We start from the raw sequence: 16902 nt of genomic DNA, 5'->3' as shown, positions 1-16902 counted from the left end.
GATTATCAAGACACGGAAATCACCACTCATGGACTCACACGGCTGCAAGTTTCAAAAAACGTTAAAAAGGCTTATGCACGGTCAACTTGCAAGAATAAATGGAACAGATCTGATAAGAAGGTTGTAGCCTACTGAAGCGAGTCCATCCCTGCGAGTGAGTGGTGGAAAACAAATCTAATGGAAACAAAAGATTACCAAACCTGTTTTTTTTGTTTGTTTGTTTTTTTGTTGGCTCCATCTTCTTTCAAGGAAGTGTTAAGTAGCCAGGGCCAATCGTTAGCACTCATGAAATTACTGTTTTTATGTAAATATACAGTATATATGTACACACACGCACACACACACACACTTTATACAACTCCTTGTGTTTCAATGAAAGATAACAATGTTTTTGTTTTTTTTGCTATATCACACTGGCACATTTATCCCAACTTAAAGCCAGACATTTTGGGAAATAAGTTTATTCGCTTTCTGGTCGAGAATTAGCCAAATGAATAAAACTAAGTAACAGATAGCAGCGAGTTAGATTAGCACAAACACTGATAGGGGGTGGAAATTATTAGCCTGGCACTATTGAAAGGCAGCAAAGAGTACCTATAGTGTCAGAATCGCATTTAAACCCATTAATTACATGTGTTTTAAAACAGATTTTATGGTTAAAATAGCAAATTGTTATTATAGCAAAAACAATTAGCCGTTTTAGGCGGTGCAGCTTTCTAAGCCGTTGCCTTCTGAGCTGTTGCCAGGCAACCAGTAGAGACGTTGAAAGTCGGTGATAGACAAAAAAACCAACAACCCAAAAGTGCATTTTAGAGACTGACAAAAATACATTTTATCTTATTTTTCTGCAGATTCAACAAATATAATATAATGTATCAATGTTGGAGGTTTTTAGTTGCTCATACGTAGGTTATGTTGACAATTGTTCCCTGTTTGTTGGCGTTTATGCTAATTTTAGCTAACCCTGCTGCATTTTGAAACTATATATAGTGGGCCTCATCATTAAAGATGTTTTAGTCCAGTCTCCAGTTCAAATGTTGCTATTAGGTTAATCTAATACAAGTTAGACAGTTTCACAAAAATAGATTTTTTTATGAGTTAGTCACGTTATAACTGGGTTAAGGCAAAAGAAATATCACATTTCCATGGTAACAGTCAGGATGCCTGCTGAGCAGTATTTCCATGGTAACAATCAAACGAAGTCTGATAAGAAGTTTTATTCTAGGCTATATTTTGTAACCAGCCAATGAAAGTGGTATTTTCTCAGCTCAAAAGTTGAATAACTGTATTTCCCAATTTTAATACTCCATTAAAGCCCATGAAAAAAAAAAAAGCCATACAAAAATGCACTTCATTTTACAGTGGAAAAGAGCGTTGCAGATTGTGTAAAAATGAAACCATGCATCTTCATTTGGAGAGTGTGCTTAAAATTTTTGAGGAAAAACAAACATATTGTTCTGAACAAAACGATTACATTCTGCATGCCGTACTGAAATGAAGGAGATAAGGGCCAGTGATGGCTCACAACACACAACATGGATTTAATCCAGTAACAGCACAAGAATCTATAAAATAATAATTACACCAGCACAAAAACATGTTGTTGACTCCTTGTTTGCTGTTTGACAGCTTAAGATTTTTCTCTTCTCCAAATAAAAACTCTGTTTGTGACAGTAAGGGTGCGTCTACCCAAAGCAGAGGAATGTACTGTAGGCTCCGAATAGAAGGAGCAAACAGTATGGCAGCATGGCTTCACTATTCTTCTTCTTCATTTCACTTCTTTTTTCCTAGAAGAACCGCCCAGAGTACTGCCTCACACTGAAATAAGAGACAGATGAGAAACATTAAGAATATTTATGTAAACGGGAACACGACAGGGTCAGCAGTTGTAAATGCTGGATGCTGCTAACTGTGAGACATTTTTCAAGTGGAGCACAATTGTAAGTTATAAAAAGCATGCCAAGGTCAAGGCTGAAAATAAATTCTGTCTGCAAGCGGCAACATGACAACCGAGACCAGCTTAGCCATGTAGTGATGGGAAGGGAGGGGTGTGGAGTGAATGAAGAAATGAAGCAAGATGATATACTGTATTTCGGTTATTGATTAATCATCCAGTTACTGTCTCAGTTGATTGATTAACTTTGTCTATAAATGACATAAAATACTAGAAAATGTCTCAGATCCTCTCCTGGAGCCCAAGGTCATGTCTTCAACCTGAAAACTGTCGAGTTTACAGTGATTTAAAACAAGTGACAAACCATGAAATCCTGTCGTAAATGATGGATTCTGCAATTAATCGACCAATTAGCCACTTCAACCAGACAAAATAAGTGCCGTTCTGTTCTTTTGCTTCTGTCACAATAAATATGACACAAATGGCGGTCACTATAGCATCAAACTATGCATTTTATTGTTACGTCTGTGCGTGTTAAAGTTAACTAATTAAAAGAAGTGGATGAGGACACAGGCCAGAGCTCTCACTGCTTTACTGTGATACCAGTGATGGGTGTAGGGCATCAGAGGAGCACATGCCTGTTCTGCAGCAAGTACTGGGCGTTCTGGATCTGGTCCTGTGTCCCTGTGATGGTGATGATGCGGTCCTCAGAGCCCTCTAGTGGTTCATCAATCTTGATGGATGCCCCGGACTCATGGCGGATCTGCTTGATCCTCTGGCCGCCCTTACCGATGATGGAGCCAGCCAGCTGCACAACAAACACACAGGCCAATTGAAAATGGATTGAGGAGCAAAATTATTTTCTGTCGTTATTTGCCGCAAGACTCGTGTCTGACTTACATCTTTTGGGATGGTGACTTGCGTTGTGATGACTGGGCCGCCGATATCGCTGTATGACCCCCTACCGCCTAGGAATAGATAAAAGAACATTTGAGGGGAGTTTGTCTTTTTAATAAAGTGTGCAACAAGAAGAAACAATCCCTTTAGGTAAGGAAACAATAGGCTGGGACGATAACGATCCATCCAGACTCACCAGGCTGAAAGTGCTCCCAGGAAGAATTGTTGTCTTTGAAAACAGTGAAAAGGAAAGAAGAAAGTGAAAAATGAATGTACACCACAGCAAGACAGAAAGGAGATAATGTGATGGCAAACAAGTAAACACAGCCAGAATGTCAGAGACTAGAGTTACAGTGATTCATCAGTCACTAAATTTGGGTTTTGGATTATTTACTAACATCATTACATATATGTAAAAATCCAACTGTGATGTTTCACCATTTCCAAAAATAAATGTTCCACGATCCATGTGAAGACAATAACCGGTGGTTGCAACACTATCCAAGTTCCCCCATTATCATCTCTGACAAATACACTAAAGGAAACTTTTAAGTGACTAAGTGAATTCCTAAAATGAAGGGACATGTCAACACATGTAGCCAGAGCTCAGCAGAGTTTATTAGGGCATGAACTGAGTGATCAGGCAGGTTTTTAAAAATGGATCGTAGCAGCTTGTTGTATTAAACATAATTTAGTTTTTAAGCTATATAGCGTTAAAACAAACCAAAGTTTAACCTAATTATTCAAAACAACGATTTAGAAAAGGATAACATGTAATGATATGTGTTATGGTCGCCTACTGTTTTGGCAAATTGCAGCACGTCAAAACTGAACCAGGAAGTGACTCTACAAAAACCGGGACAACCAGTCACATGCTTTCTAAGGAAAAGAAAAATACTTCTGTGTTAACTTGTGGTTTGTTTTTTGTTTGTATTACAATGGACTAAACTGGTATCACAGCCTCTGTAGCTGCACCATCAAGCCAAGTTGTTGTGCCCTCATATAACCTGTCTGAAATAATCGGTGGCCAAAACTAAGTTTATCTGAGGTAACCGTAAACCTGTGCAGGACTTGAATAAATATCAACACTCACCATATCCGCCTCCACTCTTCATTTCAGGATCAATTGAAGGGGGAAAAAAAATATATGTTTTAATGTCATAATGAGGACAGAAATCACTCAGAACCAGGAGCAACCCATATACCCAGTACCTGCTCTACACTAAATTACATTAAATTACTAATTACAAGGCATGGATTCATGTTCCAAATATCCCATTACACTTAATCTGAAAAGTTAGTCACTGGGTGGAATCATAGGTCTTGTGACCACTGAAATCACTGTGGAATCATCTTATGATGATGATTACATCTTTCTGGAATTATTAGTTTAAATAAAACTGAATGCTTACAGCTAAAGGAAAACAGCAATACAGTTAGCTAATAGGAACTCAGCTTAATAAGTTAAACAGTCTACAGAAACTGTGCAACAGATATTATCTTGTGCAATGACTCCATCTAATCGCTACAAAACTGTGAGTGAAGTGAAGTTCATTTCTGAACGCTGCGTTGATACGGAGATACTGTCCAAGTCACTGGACTAGTTCACATTTAAAGTAGTTTCTCAGACTTCAGGACATCAAGATACCGCTAAGTGGGTCAAAATATTAAAACCTGTCTGGAAATAATCTGGTATACTACTTTTTATAGTTCATCACAGTCCTAATTTTATCAGAGAATTAATTGGCCATATTGAGGACATTTAAAAGCACAGTGGTAATTTGTCGGAACCCCATAAAGCTCCTTAAACCGTCACGGATATGCCTTATCAGAGCAACAGCATTTCCAAATGTTAGCATGTGAGCATCTTGAATGCTGCAAAAATAAAAGCCTTAAGGTGCATAAAAAGGGTCATTATATTTGTGATGTTTTAAAGGACACTATTCAGATATTATTGATCAAATGTATTCCTGTGCCTTCTTATTTAAACAATTTGCTTGCAGCTAAACCCTGTGGGGAACCGGTTCAGGAATTACTTTGGTTTCTGCTCAAGTTCATTTGCTAGCCTGGTGGATCTCTGGACTACGCACTGTGCTGCTCTGTGGTAACCAAGGAGACAGCTGTTGCCAGGCAACAACAGGCCTACATCAGTGTGCATACACAGTGAGAGGAAAAAAAAAAAAAACCAGCACAGTGTCCAAGTTGCTGTGCTTGTACTACACTGAGAAAGAGGAATTCCAATCATGTCCTCTGAAACATAATTCACAACAAACACACAGCCGTGCATTACAGCAGCACCTGTAAACACAGACGGCACTCACCATGCTGTCATAACGGTCTCCTCTGCCTCTTCTGTCGCTGCCGACGAAAGGATATGCATAAATACAGAGTATGTACTGGAGAAAGTTGACTGGCAAAGGACAAATGGATTCTAAACAATGACTCTGGTTTAAATTCTGCCACTGAGCAACTTTGACTGACAATACGTTGCTCTGCTTTTAAGAGAAACGATATTGCTGAGAGCCCTGCTCACCTTGGTCTGTCGTCCATGCTTCCATGATAGCTGCCATGTGAAAACCTGTCTCCTCTGCAAATAATGACAGACAAGGACAGAGACGTTGTGATATTGTAAAAACATTATCAACTATATTTAAATAGCAGCTGACTTTACACAGTGAAGAACACACTGTTAAATATTAGTTCTGGTTCGTATTCGAGAACTATAAACAGATGTCAAAAAAAAAATACAGGCCTCACCCTCCTCTCGGCGGCGGTGGTGGGGGGAGAGGCAGGTTGCGAGCCCGGCTTCCCCCTCGTCCTCCTCTGCTTAGCGGTGGCGGTGGCCCCCTACGTGGGCTCATGTCATCGTAGTCCCTTCTGGAGGGAGGCATGGGTCGACTGCCACGAATGGGAGGCATGCGCTCAAAACCACCGCGCACGCGAATGGGGAAGCCGCCCATGGGTCGTCTGCCCCTCTCCTCAAATAACATGGTGAATCCGCCGTAGTCGTACGTCTCGTCGTAGAAGTTGGGGTCATAAGGCTGGGCGCGACCTTTGATTGGTGCCTGATAATTTATATATATATAAAAAAAAGGAAATTAAAGATTTTGAAGACTGCTCTCTTTGGAAATGTAAGTAAGTAGACTCACCTCTGACACCAGCTCCAGGATAACTTTTATACATTCAATGACACGCTCTGGTTTTCCTCCCACCAGGACCACTCTGTCGGTAGAGTGTGGACAGCACTCCTGGAACAACTTGATGGTGGTCTGGGTGTTCTGGTGCACAGAAACATGAACACGTTAGCATAATATTAGCTTTTAATCAACTATAGCTATAAAATCACAGTTGCACAGTATAGATTAGGTGATTCCTGCTATACTTGTTAGATCAGTAGCACCAAATGATGCACATCTAGGAATAAAGATGCAAAGTTGTAGATGAAAAATGCATAAAACACATTCTAATAGTTCATATACAGTGTTTAGCATTAACACTACAGGTAAACAGTGGGTGCAGAGCATCACGGTAACGACTCGTGTTAATCTGCACTCTGTCCTACCTCTCTCAGCTCCTTTATCTTGGCACCTTTCACCCCGATGATGCCCCCTGCCAGGCTCTGATGGATCAACAGGCGAAGCTCACAGTCAAAATCAATCCCGCTGTAATGTTGGTACTACAGAAACACAACAAAAGGAAGTCAGTAATGGCACTCACAAAGAGTCTTCCCAATGTCATTTTGCAAACCTTTTCCAGAACTAAATACTTGATGTAATACCAGGATTAAAAAAAAAAAAAACATTATACAACATATGGCGTGCTATTACATAATCCATACACGTGTGAATTTTAAAAATAAATTTCACGTAAATTGTTTTTATATGAAACAGGACACTACTCGCAATAGATCATGAAATTTGTCAGTCGCAGAAAAACTGAACTGGATGAGAAGAACAGTGGTCGCAAACTGACTGGGCTCATTGACGATGCCAAGATTGAGCAAAGCAGTTAGAATATCAACAAAAAAACTTGAATCATTAGTTCTGTGACAGTCTGGAAATAAACTAATTATTGTGGTAAATGTTGGCACTTATGTTGTGTATAATATTTTAATGAGCATGAACATCAAAACCAATAAGTGCCAAGTGTGGAAAAAATAGCAGTAGATCGGTTTTGGTAGGGGTGCCATTACGTGGTAGTCACTGCAGTGATTGTTCAGCACCAGGTCTGGACTCACAGGCTGGTCAGAGCAGTTTAAAAAGACGCCTGCTCTGAAAGTTTAAGGGTAACTTACAGTGAGTGGTTACTGCTGTTTTGCTGTGTAAACATTTGGTGTGGTAAAAGGAAACCATTGCAATAATGTAGCTTTGGGTCTATGACCAGACTCAAATGGGAATTTTGGCCTCAGTAGCCGGGTTCAGTTTGAGCGAGTCATAAAGAGACAGGGATCAGTTTAACGGCATCTTGTGAATTTTCTTTTTAACAAACTGGTGTTATGTTCCCCACCAAAACACACTCTGTTTGTTAGCTATTAAATCAGTGCAATAAAGTTTTTAGCACTACTAGTGGTCAAAACATCCACAGGACATCTTTAATGCCAGATTTTTGCTTCTGCGTCAACCTCCCAAGAAATGTAGCTACAACTGCTACTGACATTGACGGAAACAGTGATTGGTGCTAAACGCTTTTGCTCGAACGAACACAGACAATTATCCCTCTCTCTGCCTCCTTCACATCGTCTACTCGCAACCCGTCTTCTCGCTTTTGTGTAAGGCAAGTAACCGTTTAATATTTATTAGGTTCAACTCAGCGGTGGTTTAATTACAGTACGATGCAGGAGTTTAAATACTACAACTAAGAGTGGTGCAGGCCACTCATCAAGGCTACGGCTTAAACTTATACTTGCAAAAAATCGAACTTAAGGCTCATGCAGAAAAACTCATTAAATGCTGCATATTTATGATCAAATGTATTTCTTCAGGTAACATACTTTGAAATGAAAGGAAAAAGTCCCCCTGAACTGCTCATCATCTTACACACTCACACAATTAACACAGCAGCTTACCTCCTCTAGAGTTGGTATGATTTTGAGCAGAATCTCTCCAATAGTGTCGATGCTGGCGTTCACGCTCAGGATCCTGTCAGGAACCATTTTGGCCAACAGGAAGCAAGGCATTACAAGAAGGACAAGAAGTAGAACGGAAAGCAAAACCTGATAATACAAGTACATGAGAAGCAGTCCAGCAAACAGTTACGGACAGACTCACGAAAGGTATCAAACTAAAATAAAAAGAAGGAGAAATTAAGACTGCTGCATACTACGCAAAATGATAACTTTTCCCCAACACTACACTGATTAAATAAGCAGCTGACATGCACTGAATCTAATATTATTCTCAAAGTAAGAGAAGCCTTGGGAAGATGGGAAATTTCAGAACGGCTCAAAATTAACGTGAGAGTGGCCACACAGAGTTGGGGGAAGGGGTGTAAGAGAAAGAAAGATCTTCTACAACCATCCCACCACCAGCAAGTTGGGGAAAAAGAAGAAACTAAAACAACAATAATTTGGCATGACAGTTGCGCCACCAGCACACCTTCTCATTGTGACCAGGGGTTGGGGGAAGAGGGGAGAGGTGGGGAGGAGAGGGCTAGGGGCTGAGGTGAGGGGGAGACGAGGTGGGCGGTAGGAAACAGTAACAGAGCAGAGGGGTTGAGGTGGGGGAAGGAAATGTGAGTGGTTACCAGCTACTCTGTGGCACAGGACAGGAGCAGGGTGGGAGGGTTATGAGAGGTTTGGCAGGCAGCTCTTATCTGATGTGGGTCTGAGAGAAATTTAACAGAAGGGATGCAGCACATTGAAATAAAGAGACGACATTCATAAGCGGGTGAAGGAGCCTCCAGACAAGCGCTCTCTCGGAGATCATGGACAGTGATGCTGAAAACAGGGGAGAGGGGGGGTGGAGGAGGTAGGGGAGGTCGGAGGTAAGGGGGCCAGGTGGGCCACAGACGACAGAGTGAGAAAAAGATGTCTGCTTTCCACAAGTTTCACGGTAAAATTAAACATCACAGCAAGGAAAATCACAACCGCTGTGTTTTGCTAGCTATAAAATACCAACTACTTGGTAGTGGGTTGTCAGTGATTCTCTGAATGGATAAGTGTAATGACAAAAAAGTCCAACTTAATGGAGATGCTGGAAATGGACAGAAAAATCAAAAGGAACAATACATGTCTCTGACAAGTGGAGTAGGGGGGGTGTTTGGGGGAGGAGGGGGATTATACTGTCATGTATATAAAAATGTTAAAATGAAACAGAAGGCAGGTTATCAAAGACATGTGTTTCACTGTTCTAATCAGGCAGTGAGGCAATAACTGGTGGGACATACCGCTCTGGGCCACTGCTGTCTGGGACTGATACACTGGCATTGTACTGCATGGGCCGAGGAGGTGGTGGTGGTGGTGGTTGTGGTGGTGGTTGTGGTGGAGGAGGTTGGCATTGGGCGGGGGCATTCAATCACAAGATGTCAAGTTAGGTGCCCGATTAAGGAGGGGCACAGATTATGGGCAGGGCCAACCGGGAGTGTCAGGTGGGCGGGCGGGCGGGCGGGCGGGCGGGCGTTCAGGGGCGGGCGGAGGTTGGGCCAACGTCAAGGTGGGCAACGCAGGAGGGGCATGTCGATCCAGTACATGGGCAACGGAGGAAGGTGGCCAAAAATAAAAACAAAAAAAAGTAAAAGGAGAAGGGAAGAGGGGGAGAAGGAATACATTTTTAATTGAATACACGCTACACTTTGTCCCAAAAGTGAAATGAGAGACTTGAAACTGTGGTGAGTGAAGAAGAACAGGAAGTGTGACCTGGATCAGTTCAATAAGCAGTCTGGAGCACTACAGAGTCCCTGAAAACAAAGACTTTCCAGTCAGGCTTTCAGGCACCTGTTGTTGCTTCAAGGTCAAACATAGCTTCGACGCTGTGAGGGGAATCAGGTTGAAACTCACAACAGGACAGGACTGAAATAAATAGCAGTCTAACGAGGCCTTCCTAGTCTGTCCGCTGCATGAGCCAACTTGGTTTCATCGTAGTAACAGTGCATGTCGATTCTGGATGTCAGAGAATTAAAACTTCCTGGAAATCTGGGACAGTTTCTGCAGGAACCCAATGAACTGGGATTGTAATTAAAGGGAATTTAGAATTTAAACGCTTCAACAACAATATAAATATAGCATCGGCTCAAACAACAGCTGTGCAGGTTCTGCAACAGAGAGGGCATAAAGCCACTAAACTTTTTCCTCACGTGCAAATATATTTGCAGATTTTTTTATTTCTTTTTATCACTTTACTCACATCTGTGCGTAAGGCTTTTATGTTCTTGCCACCCTTTCCAATAACTGCACCAGCATTCTGAGAAGAAAAACAAAAAGTGTTAATAATCAATAGTGGGTGGAACAAAAAAACAAACAAAAAAAAAAAACAGTAATGCAGCCCAACATGCGAACGTGTCTTTACTTTGCTCTGAAGCAGCACGCGCAGCTCAACCATCTCATCTGCGTTGCGGGAACGTTTGAAGGCCTGCTCCTCGTCCATGTCCTCAGCTGGGCGTTTACCTGAGCAGAGAAGACGATTCAGGTCAAATCACTCTGAACGGCATACTCATTGGTTACTACTTTCAGCCCAAGTATAATTTATCTTTTCTAGTCACATAAAAATGCTACATATGGTGGCAAAAAATTTAGGATAGTATCACTGTACTAGAAGGGAAAAAAAACAGCAAAGGAAAAGAAATTAGCTTTTCTGGCTACAGCCTCTGAACGCTTAACAGAAGTGACAGAAATATAAATACACGGCCAGTGCTAAGTCTACAGCATGTTCCACCCAAAGAAAGGGTTTCATTCATCAGCCAACTGTATCCTGGAAAACGTCCAGCACCACCATGTAACCTTCCTGGATTAAAACACGGGCAGATCTGCTCTGGGCCCACAGAACAGCAGTATCCTGGACGGGAGAATCCCTCCACCATCTGACATGTCCACATGCTACGTGGTCCGGGCCAGAAATATTCAGTTTTGCTCTCTTGAGTGAACTAATTAGCCGGTGTATCTGCATTTCACTGTATTTCAGGCTGCTTGCGACACCAGACAGGCTCAGTTCGTTTTGTACTTAATTAGGGCTGAACGATTAATTGCATTTGCGATTATATCGCGATATGATAAAACGCGATTTTCTAATCGCAACTTGCGTGATTACAAGGTGGTCAAGTGACGCGAGCGACGCGGATGATAAGTTTCTGACCTGGACGATGTCTCTGAGCGGTGTGCGCACCCGCGACGGTCGGCTTGTTTACCTTTAATTTGCTACTGATAGTTTTTTGCAACATGGCTGAATATTTGTCCGACTCTGAGGTTGTGGACGAACCATAGCAGTAGCAAATTACTGGTAAACAAGCCGACCGTCGCGGGTGCGCGCACCGCTCATAGGTCAGAAGACGGGATGATGTTAACAGGTAACTCCGGACTCAACGGGGAATAGCACTAGCGTATCATAACAAAGTATCGGCGGAATGAACGAGTTTCGCTGCAGATAATGCGTTATTTAGAGGCTGTGTTTCGATGCCCAGACCACTCCCGCTATATGGATATACGCTCATCTAAATATCTCCTGAACAAATGCAAACAAAAGTGATATTGGTGAGTAAACGATGATATTTTATGCTAGAAATAAGGTCCAGGTTGTAAAAAAACAGTAGTTTCCCTTTAAATGCACAGTGACAAAGCCCCAGATGTTTCTGTAATGAGCAGTTAAATAAAAATGTCATTTATTTCAAGTCATACATCTTTTAATTTAATTCTAACAAATAGGCCCAGCCTATAGGAAAGAACATTTTACACTAAATGTATCTAATATTGTGTTGTTCATATTTAAATCATTCATTATGTTTTGTTGGGAAAAAAAGAGGATAAAATAAAAAATAAATAAAAAAATCGCATATTAAATCGCAATCGCAATATTGGGGAAAAAAATCGCAATTAGATTATTTTCCCAAATCGTTCAGCCCTGTACTTAATGTATGAGTTCATTAGGGCTGAAACGATTCGTCGAGTTACTCGATTAACTCGATTACAAAAATTGGTCGAGGCAAAAACTCTGCCTCGAAGCCTCGTTAAATTCCTATGACGCGCACTATACGCGCAGGGATCTGATTGTTCCACACGGACCGTTGTTTTGGAAGCACCTATGCAAGCACACCACTAGCGCGTGATACATTTTGAATTTAGTTGGCGCGATGGCGGAGAGTAAAGATGCCCATAAACGGCAAAAAATGTCTAAAGTTTGGGATCATTACATTCTAAAAAAGGAAGAGAACAAAGTGCAGATACTGCAAAGTAGACCTGGCGTACCACAGCAGGACAAGCTCAATGATCCAGCATCTGAACAGAAAACATCCACATGCTGTTTCACCAAGCGTCGCTGAAACAAGGTAACGTAACCTAAACCTATACATTAATGTTCGCTGATTTTAATCGCATACTGTATGTAGCGATGTCATGATGCGGTTTGACTAGATATGATGTTTAGCTTCAGGGGCGGAGTGGCAATCGGGACGACCGGGCCAGCCGAAGGATTTACGCAGCGGATCACAAATTGAGCGGCCGCGAGGCGAACGCGACCGGCCTGAGCTTATCAGAATCATTGACGTTAATAAATTCTCCGCGAATAGGCCAAATACTCCCATATACTCCCCTATTATCATAAATTGAGCGGCCGCGAGGCGAACGCGACCGGCCTGAGCTTATCAGAATCATTGACGTTACTAAATTCTCTGCACCCTCATCTCTCTCACTCTTCCTCACGCACAGCACGCGTTCACAAACAAACACACAGGTTGCTAGGTTACCATAGCAAATAGGCTCACCCCAGAAATTATGTATTATTTGTTAGTAGCCTAATGGTAAATGCTGCAGGTGTAGAAATCTACATAAAACGGATATTTACTTTGATGTCAGGGCTAGATTACAACATGAAACTTGTTGTGCATATTAATAAATTAAATTGCTTTTTGTTTTACAGTAAGTTTGCTTAACTGTATTGTTATGTAATTGTTGGCACTGGCACTTTTAATGGGTAAATTGCAATACATGGGCTTAGTTTTGGAGCCAAATGTTGGAGTTGGAGTTCTCTGTTTTTTTGAGAAATAAAAGGCAAATGCTTGATCATTTTACAGCCACATAATTTTCGTTATGCATCATTTGTTTTGGTTGTTTAAAAACGTAAAAAAAATATCCGATTAATCGATTAATCGATCGATAAAGTGCTAGATTAATCGATTACAAAAAGAATCGATAGCTGCAGCCCTAGAGTTCATTCATTCATTCATGCAAATGTATTGTGCTCGTGAACGACAAGATGCACATGAGCTCACCATTAGTGTCTGTGTTGCTGAATGTGATGTCTTCGTCCTGCTGTTCAACTTTCACCTCCATTGTTTTGCACCTGCAGTGGAAAGCAAAGAGGTTCCTCTCCCCGGATCTGCTAAAAGAAGTGGGAGGCAATGATATAATCAGTGGGGCCGCATACTGGACATGCAAAGAGGCATCTGATCTAATATTCTAAGTAGGGTTGCAATTGTTAGATGACACCATGTCACAAAATAGTAGAAAATGACATGTATGCAAAGCCTGATGCACTGTTAAAAGTAAATATATCTAGTGTGCTACCATCTGTGAGCAGAAAAAAACTCTCATGCGTAAACTGCCACCAGAGTTTGGAGAACATTTGGCAATTTTGTTTGATAAATGAACAATTAACCAGTTGTCACCAGCTTGCTTCACACGAGTAAAAGTGTTTATACACGATATAGATGGTGCTTGAATACCTCAACATCTATGTTTGAATATAAGAAACATAGCCTCGAGTGTAACTTGATGCACACTGCACAACTTCTGCTACTGACTAATTGTTTGTCCTACAGCATGTCCCAAAATAGTGGAAAATGATATGTGCAAATAGCCCAATGTCCTGTAAAGCCTAAATTTATCCAGTTTACTGCCACCGGTGAGCAGAAGACAGAGGCTGTAAGAAGAGAATGTTTTGCAATTTTGGTAGAAAAATGAACAATTTATCAATCTTCAATAAATTGCATTATATAAAGCCAAATATTAAGAATCACAATCTAAGATTAAACACGTTAAATATAGCCTCAGATACACTGGACGATCTGTAACTGATCACTTGTTTGGACGGTAATGAGTCACAAAATAATGAAAGAATTACACGGATCCATAAACTAATGTCCCGTTAATCCCAAATAAATCCAGTTACTGTCACCACTGAGCAGATCCTCGTAATACAGATAATCCTACTAGAGAAAGTTTGCCAATTTTTATGCCGGATAAATAAACAGTCAAGTATCACAAATATGCATCATGTGAAATCATGACTCAAGTATGCATGCAGCAGTGTGGATGCTCCTTGGATACTTCAATAAGAATCTTGTACCTTGATTAAACATGAGAAATGGCTTTACTACACTCATGCACCGACAACTGAACATTGCACACATTGTTTGGACTTCTACAGCTGACAATTTTTGGGCCTAAAACATAGAAAAATGTGCAAAATGACATGTGCGCACAACCTGACGTCTTGACAAACCTAAATATATCTAGTTTACTACTGCTAGTGAGTTAAAAACCTAATAAAAAAGCTGCAACCAGAAAGAGTTAATAAATAAATGAACAATTTATCACTTATCAGCAAGCTGCATCCTATGAGTAAAGTACGCACGTAGCAGTAAGGATGCTGCCTGAGCACTTCAACACAATAAGAGTCATAAAATGGGATTAAACACTTGAAATACAGCTGCAAGTGTCGTTTATTGCACTTTACTGTGTACATGCAGCCCTTCTACATGCACTGACAGCTGAACACTAAACAAGTTGTTTGAACTTTCGCAAATGATTAACTTGTTTAAGCGTGCAGTGTCTCAAAGTAGGGGAAAGCTACACGTATGCATGGACCAGCGGCCTGTAAAAAAAAAAGATTTTATCCCAGATGCATTAAGCACGCTGCAAGTGCTACAACATAAGATTCATAAACTAATATTAAACCTCCTTAAACCAGCCTCAAGAGTTACTACGTGCACTTTACTACACATATGCATGCCTCCAACATGCACAGCTCGATGCACACTGCACAAATTTCTTCAATATGCATAGTTCAATGTTCTGTAAAACCCTAAACACGTCCCAATTCATGGGATGAGCATCGTATAAGTCAAATACACATTCAGCAGTGTGGACGCTGCCTGAGTCCTTCACCATAATAAGAATAGTAATCTTGGACTGAGCGTGTGAAACACAGCCTCAAGTGTAACCACATGCACTTCTCTGCACACACATGCAGTCCTCCCACATGCACCAAGCTGTGTGGACTTGTGCAAGAAGCTGCCTGCTTCACTCCTGGACTGAGGCCTTGCTCGACTAAACGGGGGTGCATGCATGTTGTCAACGCCTACATAGCTGAGGAATTAACAGCACCCATTTTAACTGCCACTGGCTTTGCAGGAGTCAGCAGTCAGCTCATGTTTGGAAGACACAAATGTGCGTTAGTAGTAGCATCCCGAACACGTTAGCCATTTGTGGGGAAAGAACCTCAGCGCCTACTGTAGTTTTAGTCTTTTTTTTTTTTTATATGTTGTTAAAACCTAAGTGGAAGCCGCGTAGTTACAGTAAACTGTTCTTGTCACCTGGTGTGTCTAATAGAAGTTAGCTAGCTTTTAGCCGTGTTGACAGCACTTCCATCATGCTAACCGCTCCTGCTAAGCTAGTCAGTGGGCTCCTGTGTGTTTGACGAGGCGTGTCTGCCAGCAGCAAGCAGCAGCGTCCACGTTGTCCAACGTCCACCGCCGAGAAATAACGGCTGAGCTACCCAGCTACTGTCACCGTGGGTGTGGGGAACGTCTGGCTTTAACCGCCCCGCTGCTAGCTAACGGGCTAAACGATGCTACGCTACAAGCTGTCGAAATGGGGAGAAAAAAAAAAAGAATTAGGAAAAACAGACCTGCAGCAAAACCACGTTCACTGCGGTCCTCCGCGGTCACCTCACCCTGAAACGCTTGCACGTTTTCCGGCGGCACGGAGAGAGGAGAGAGACGTTGGAGGATTCGTTGACTCGCTCTCCCGGTGGTTTGTTACACACGCTGATCTAGTCAGCACAGGCGAGCGGGGCTAAGACGCTGAATTCGCCAAACTAAACTGGCTATGCGCACAATGGACAAGCCGAACTAGTTATTAAACTCTCTCTGAATTGTTAATGTATTTACGGTCCTGAGTTGAGGCTCGCTGGCAGGTTATCCGTGTCAGGCAGCCTACAACCCCGCCTCCTTCGGCAGACACCCCGCCGTCCACCTACAACAATCTCTGCGGGATAATGCTGGGCTTTCTTAACCTGAATACTGACTGTCAGGTTGAGCGCCTTTGAATTTAGGCAACATTTAAATAATTGAGGTAAATCAAACTATGAATTACGATCAAATAAATAAAAAGTTTACTTATAAAATTTGGGAAGATGTTAATTTAGCTGCCTGTTGCTATATACTTAAAAACATCCAGTCAGAGCTGAGACCATCAATCGATCAATTGATTAATCGATGGCTGAGAATTAATCCATTAATTTCCGTCGATTTCACTCTTTTTTTTAAAAAAAACTGATTTTCTACAATATTTTTTTCTGTTTAAACTGTTTTGATAGTTGTTGTGAAGCAATAATCTAAAACTTCTTTAAATTAGGGGAGTTGGTGCTGTTCTCTTGTTTTATTTAGGTCTTACAATAGGAGGACCCTTTCACTTTTTGTCCTTTTTTGTCCTTAATGATAAATGTAGGAACTAGGAAAATCAAAATATTAATCATCCACTTGTTGCCAATCAGTTTCCATCTGATTTGTAGTCATGTTTATCAGCAGGACCAATGGAGGAAGACTTGAGGGAGAGTTTCAGTGGTTTGCTGTGCATGGTTTGTGGTCTGTTTCCATCGTCCTGTAGGTGTTTTGGTCTCCAAAAACGCTTCCTTGCTACTTGAGAGTGGATTGATAGAGGCGTTCCAGGTACCAGATGTCTGCAG

At 41.4% G+C, this 16902-nt stretch overlaps 1 protein-coding gene across 4 annotated transcripts; it reads right to left on the bottom strand.

The window, feature by feature from the left end:
• Window positions 1-25: 25 nt before the first annotated feature.
• hnrpkl (heterogeneous nuclear ribonucleoprotein K, like) lies at window positions 26-16440 on the bottom strand. Of its 4 annotated transcripts, none has more exons than XM_084572835.1 (16): window positions 15844-16440; window positions 13205-13314; window positions 10294-10391; window positions 10132-10188; window positions 9176-9219; window positions 7857-7929; window positions 6354-6467; window positions 5941-6069; window positions 5549-5856; window positions 5325-5378; window positions 5113-5143; window positions 3885-3900; window positions 2988-3020; window positions 2795-2862; window positions 2533-2702; window positions 26-1818 (listed from the first exon to the last, which is right to left on the bottom strand). In XM_084572835.1, exons 2-16 carry the CDS (start codon window positions 13263-13265, stop codon window positions 1788-1790), a joined length of 1287 nt encoding a protein of 428 aa, XP_084428961.1. In that variant the 5' UTR covers window positions 13266-13314; window positions 15844-16440; the 3' UTR covers window positions 26-1787. The 4 variants fall into 4 exon arrangements, with proteins under 4 accessions (XP_084428961.1, XP_084428960.1, XP_084428959.1 ...); XM_084572834.1 differs by having other exon boundaries at window positions 5113-5149; window positions 13205-13311; window positions 15844-16439; XM_084572833.1 differs by having other exon boundaries at window positions 5113-5149; window positions 15844-16438.
• Between the last annotated feature and the right edge of the window lie 462 nt (window positions 16441-16902).

This window comes from Chelon labrosus (genome assembly GCF_963514085.1).
Source record: "Chelon labrosus genome assembly, chromosome: 22".
Taxonomy (NCBI): Eukaryota; Metazoa; Chordata; class Actinopteri; order Mugiliformes; family Mugilidae; genus Chelon; species Chelon labrosus.
The sequence above is the reverse complement of the archived record's forward strand: the minus strand, read 5'-3'. Positions and strand labels throughout refer to the sequence as shown.

Excerpts from the sequence above, each read along its gene's own strand:
- hnrpkl (XM_084572834.1), bottom strand. The coding sequence starts at position 13,265 with ATGGAGGTGAAAGTTGAACAGCAGGACGAAGACATCACATTCAGCAAC. Across the intron at positions 7,930-9,175 it reads GACAGCAGTGGCCCAGAGCG|GATCCTGAGCGTGAACGCCA; the intron begins GTATGTCCCACC and ends GGTTCCTGACAG. Across the intron at positions 2,703-2,794 it reads AAGTCACCATCCCAAAAGAT|CTGGCTGGCTCCATCATCGG; the intron begins GTAAGTCAGACA and ends TTTGTTGTGCAG.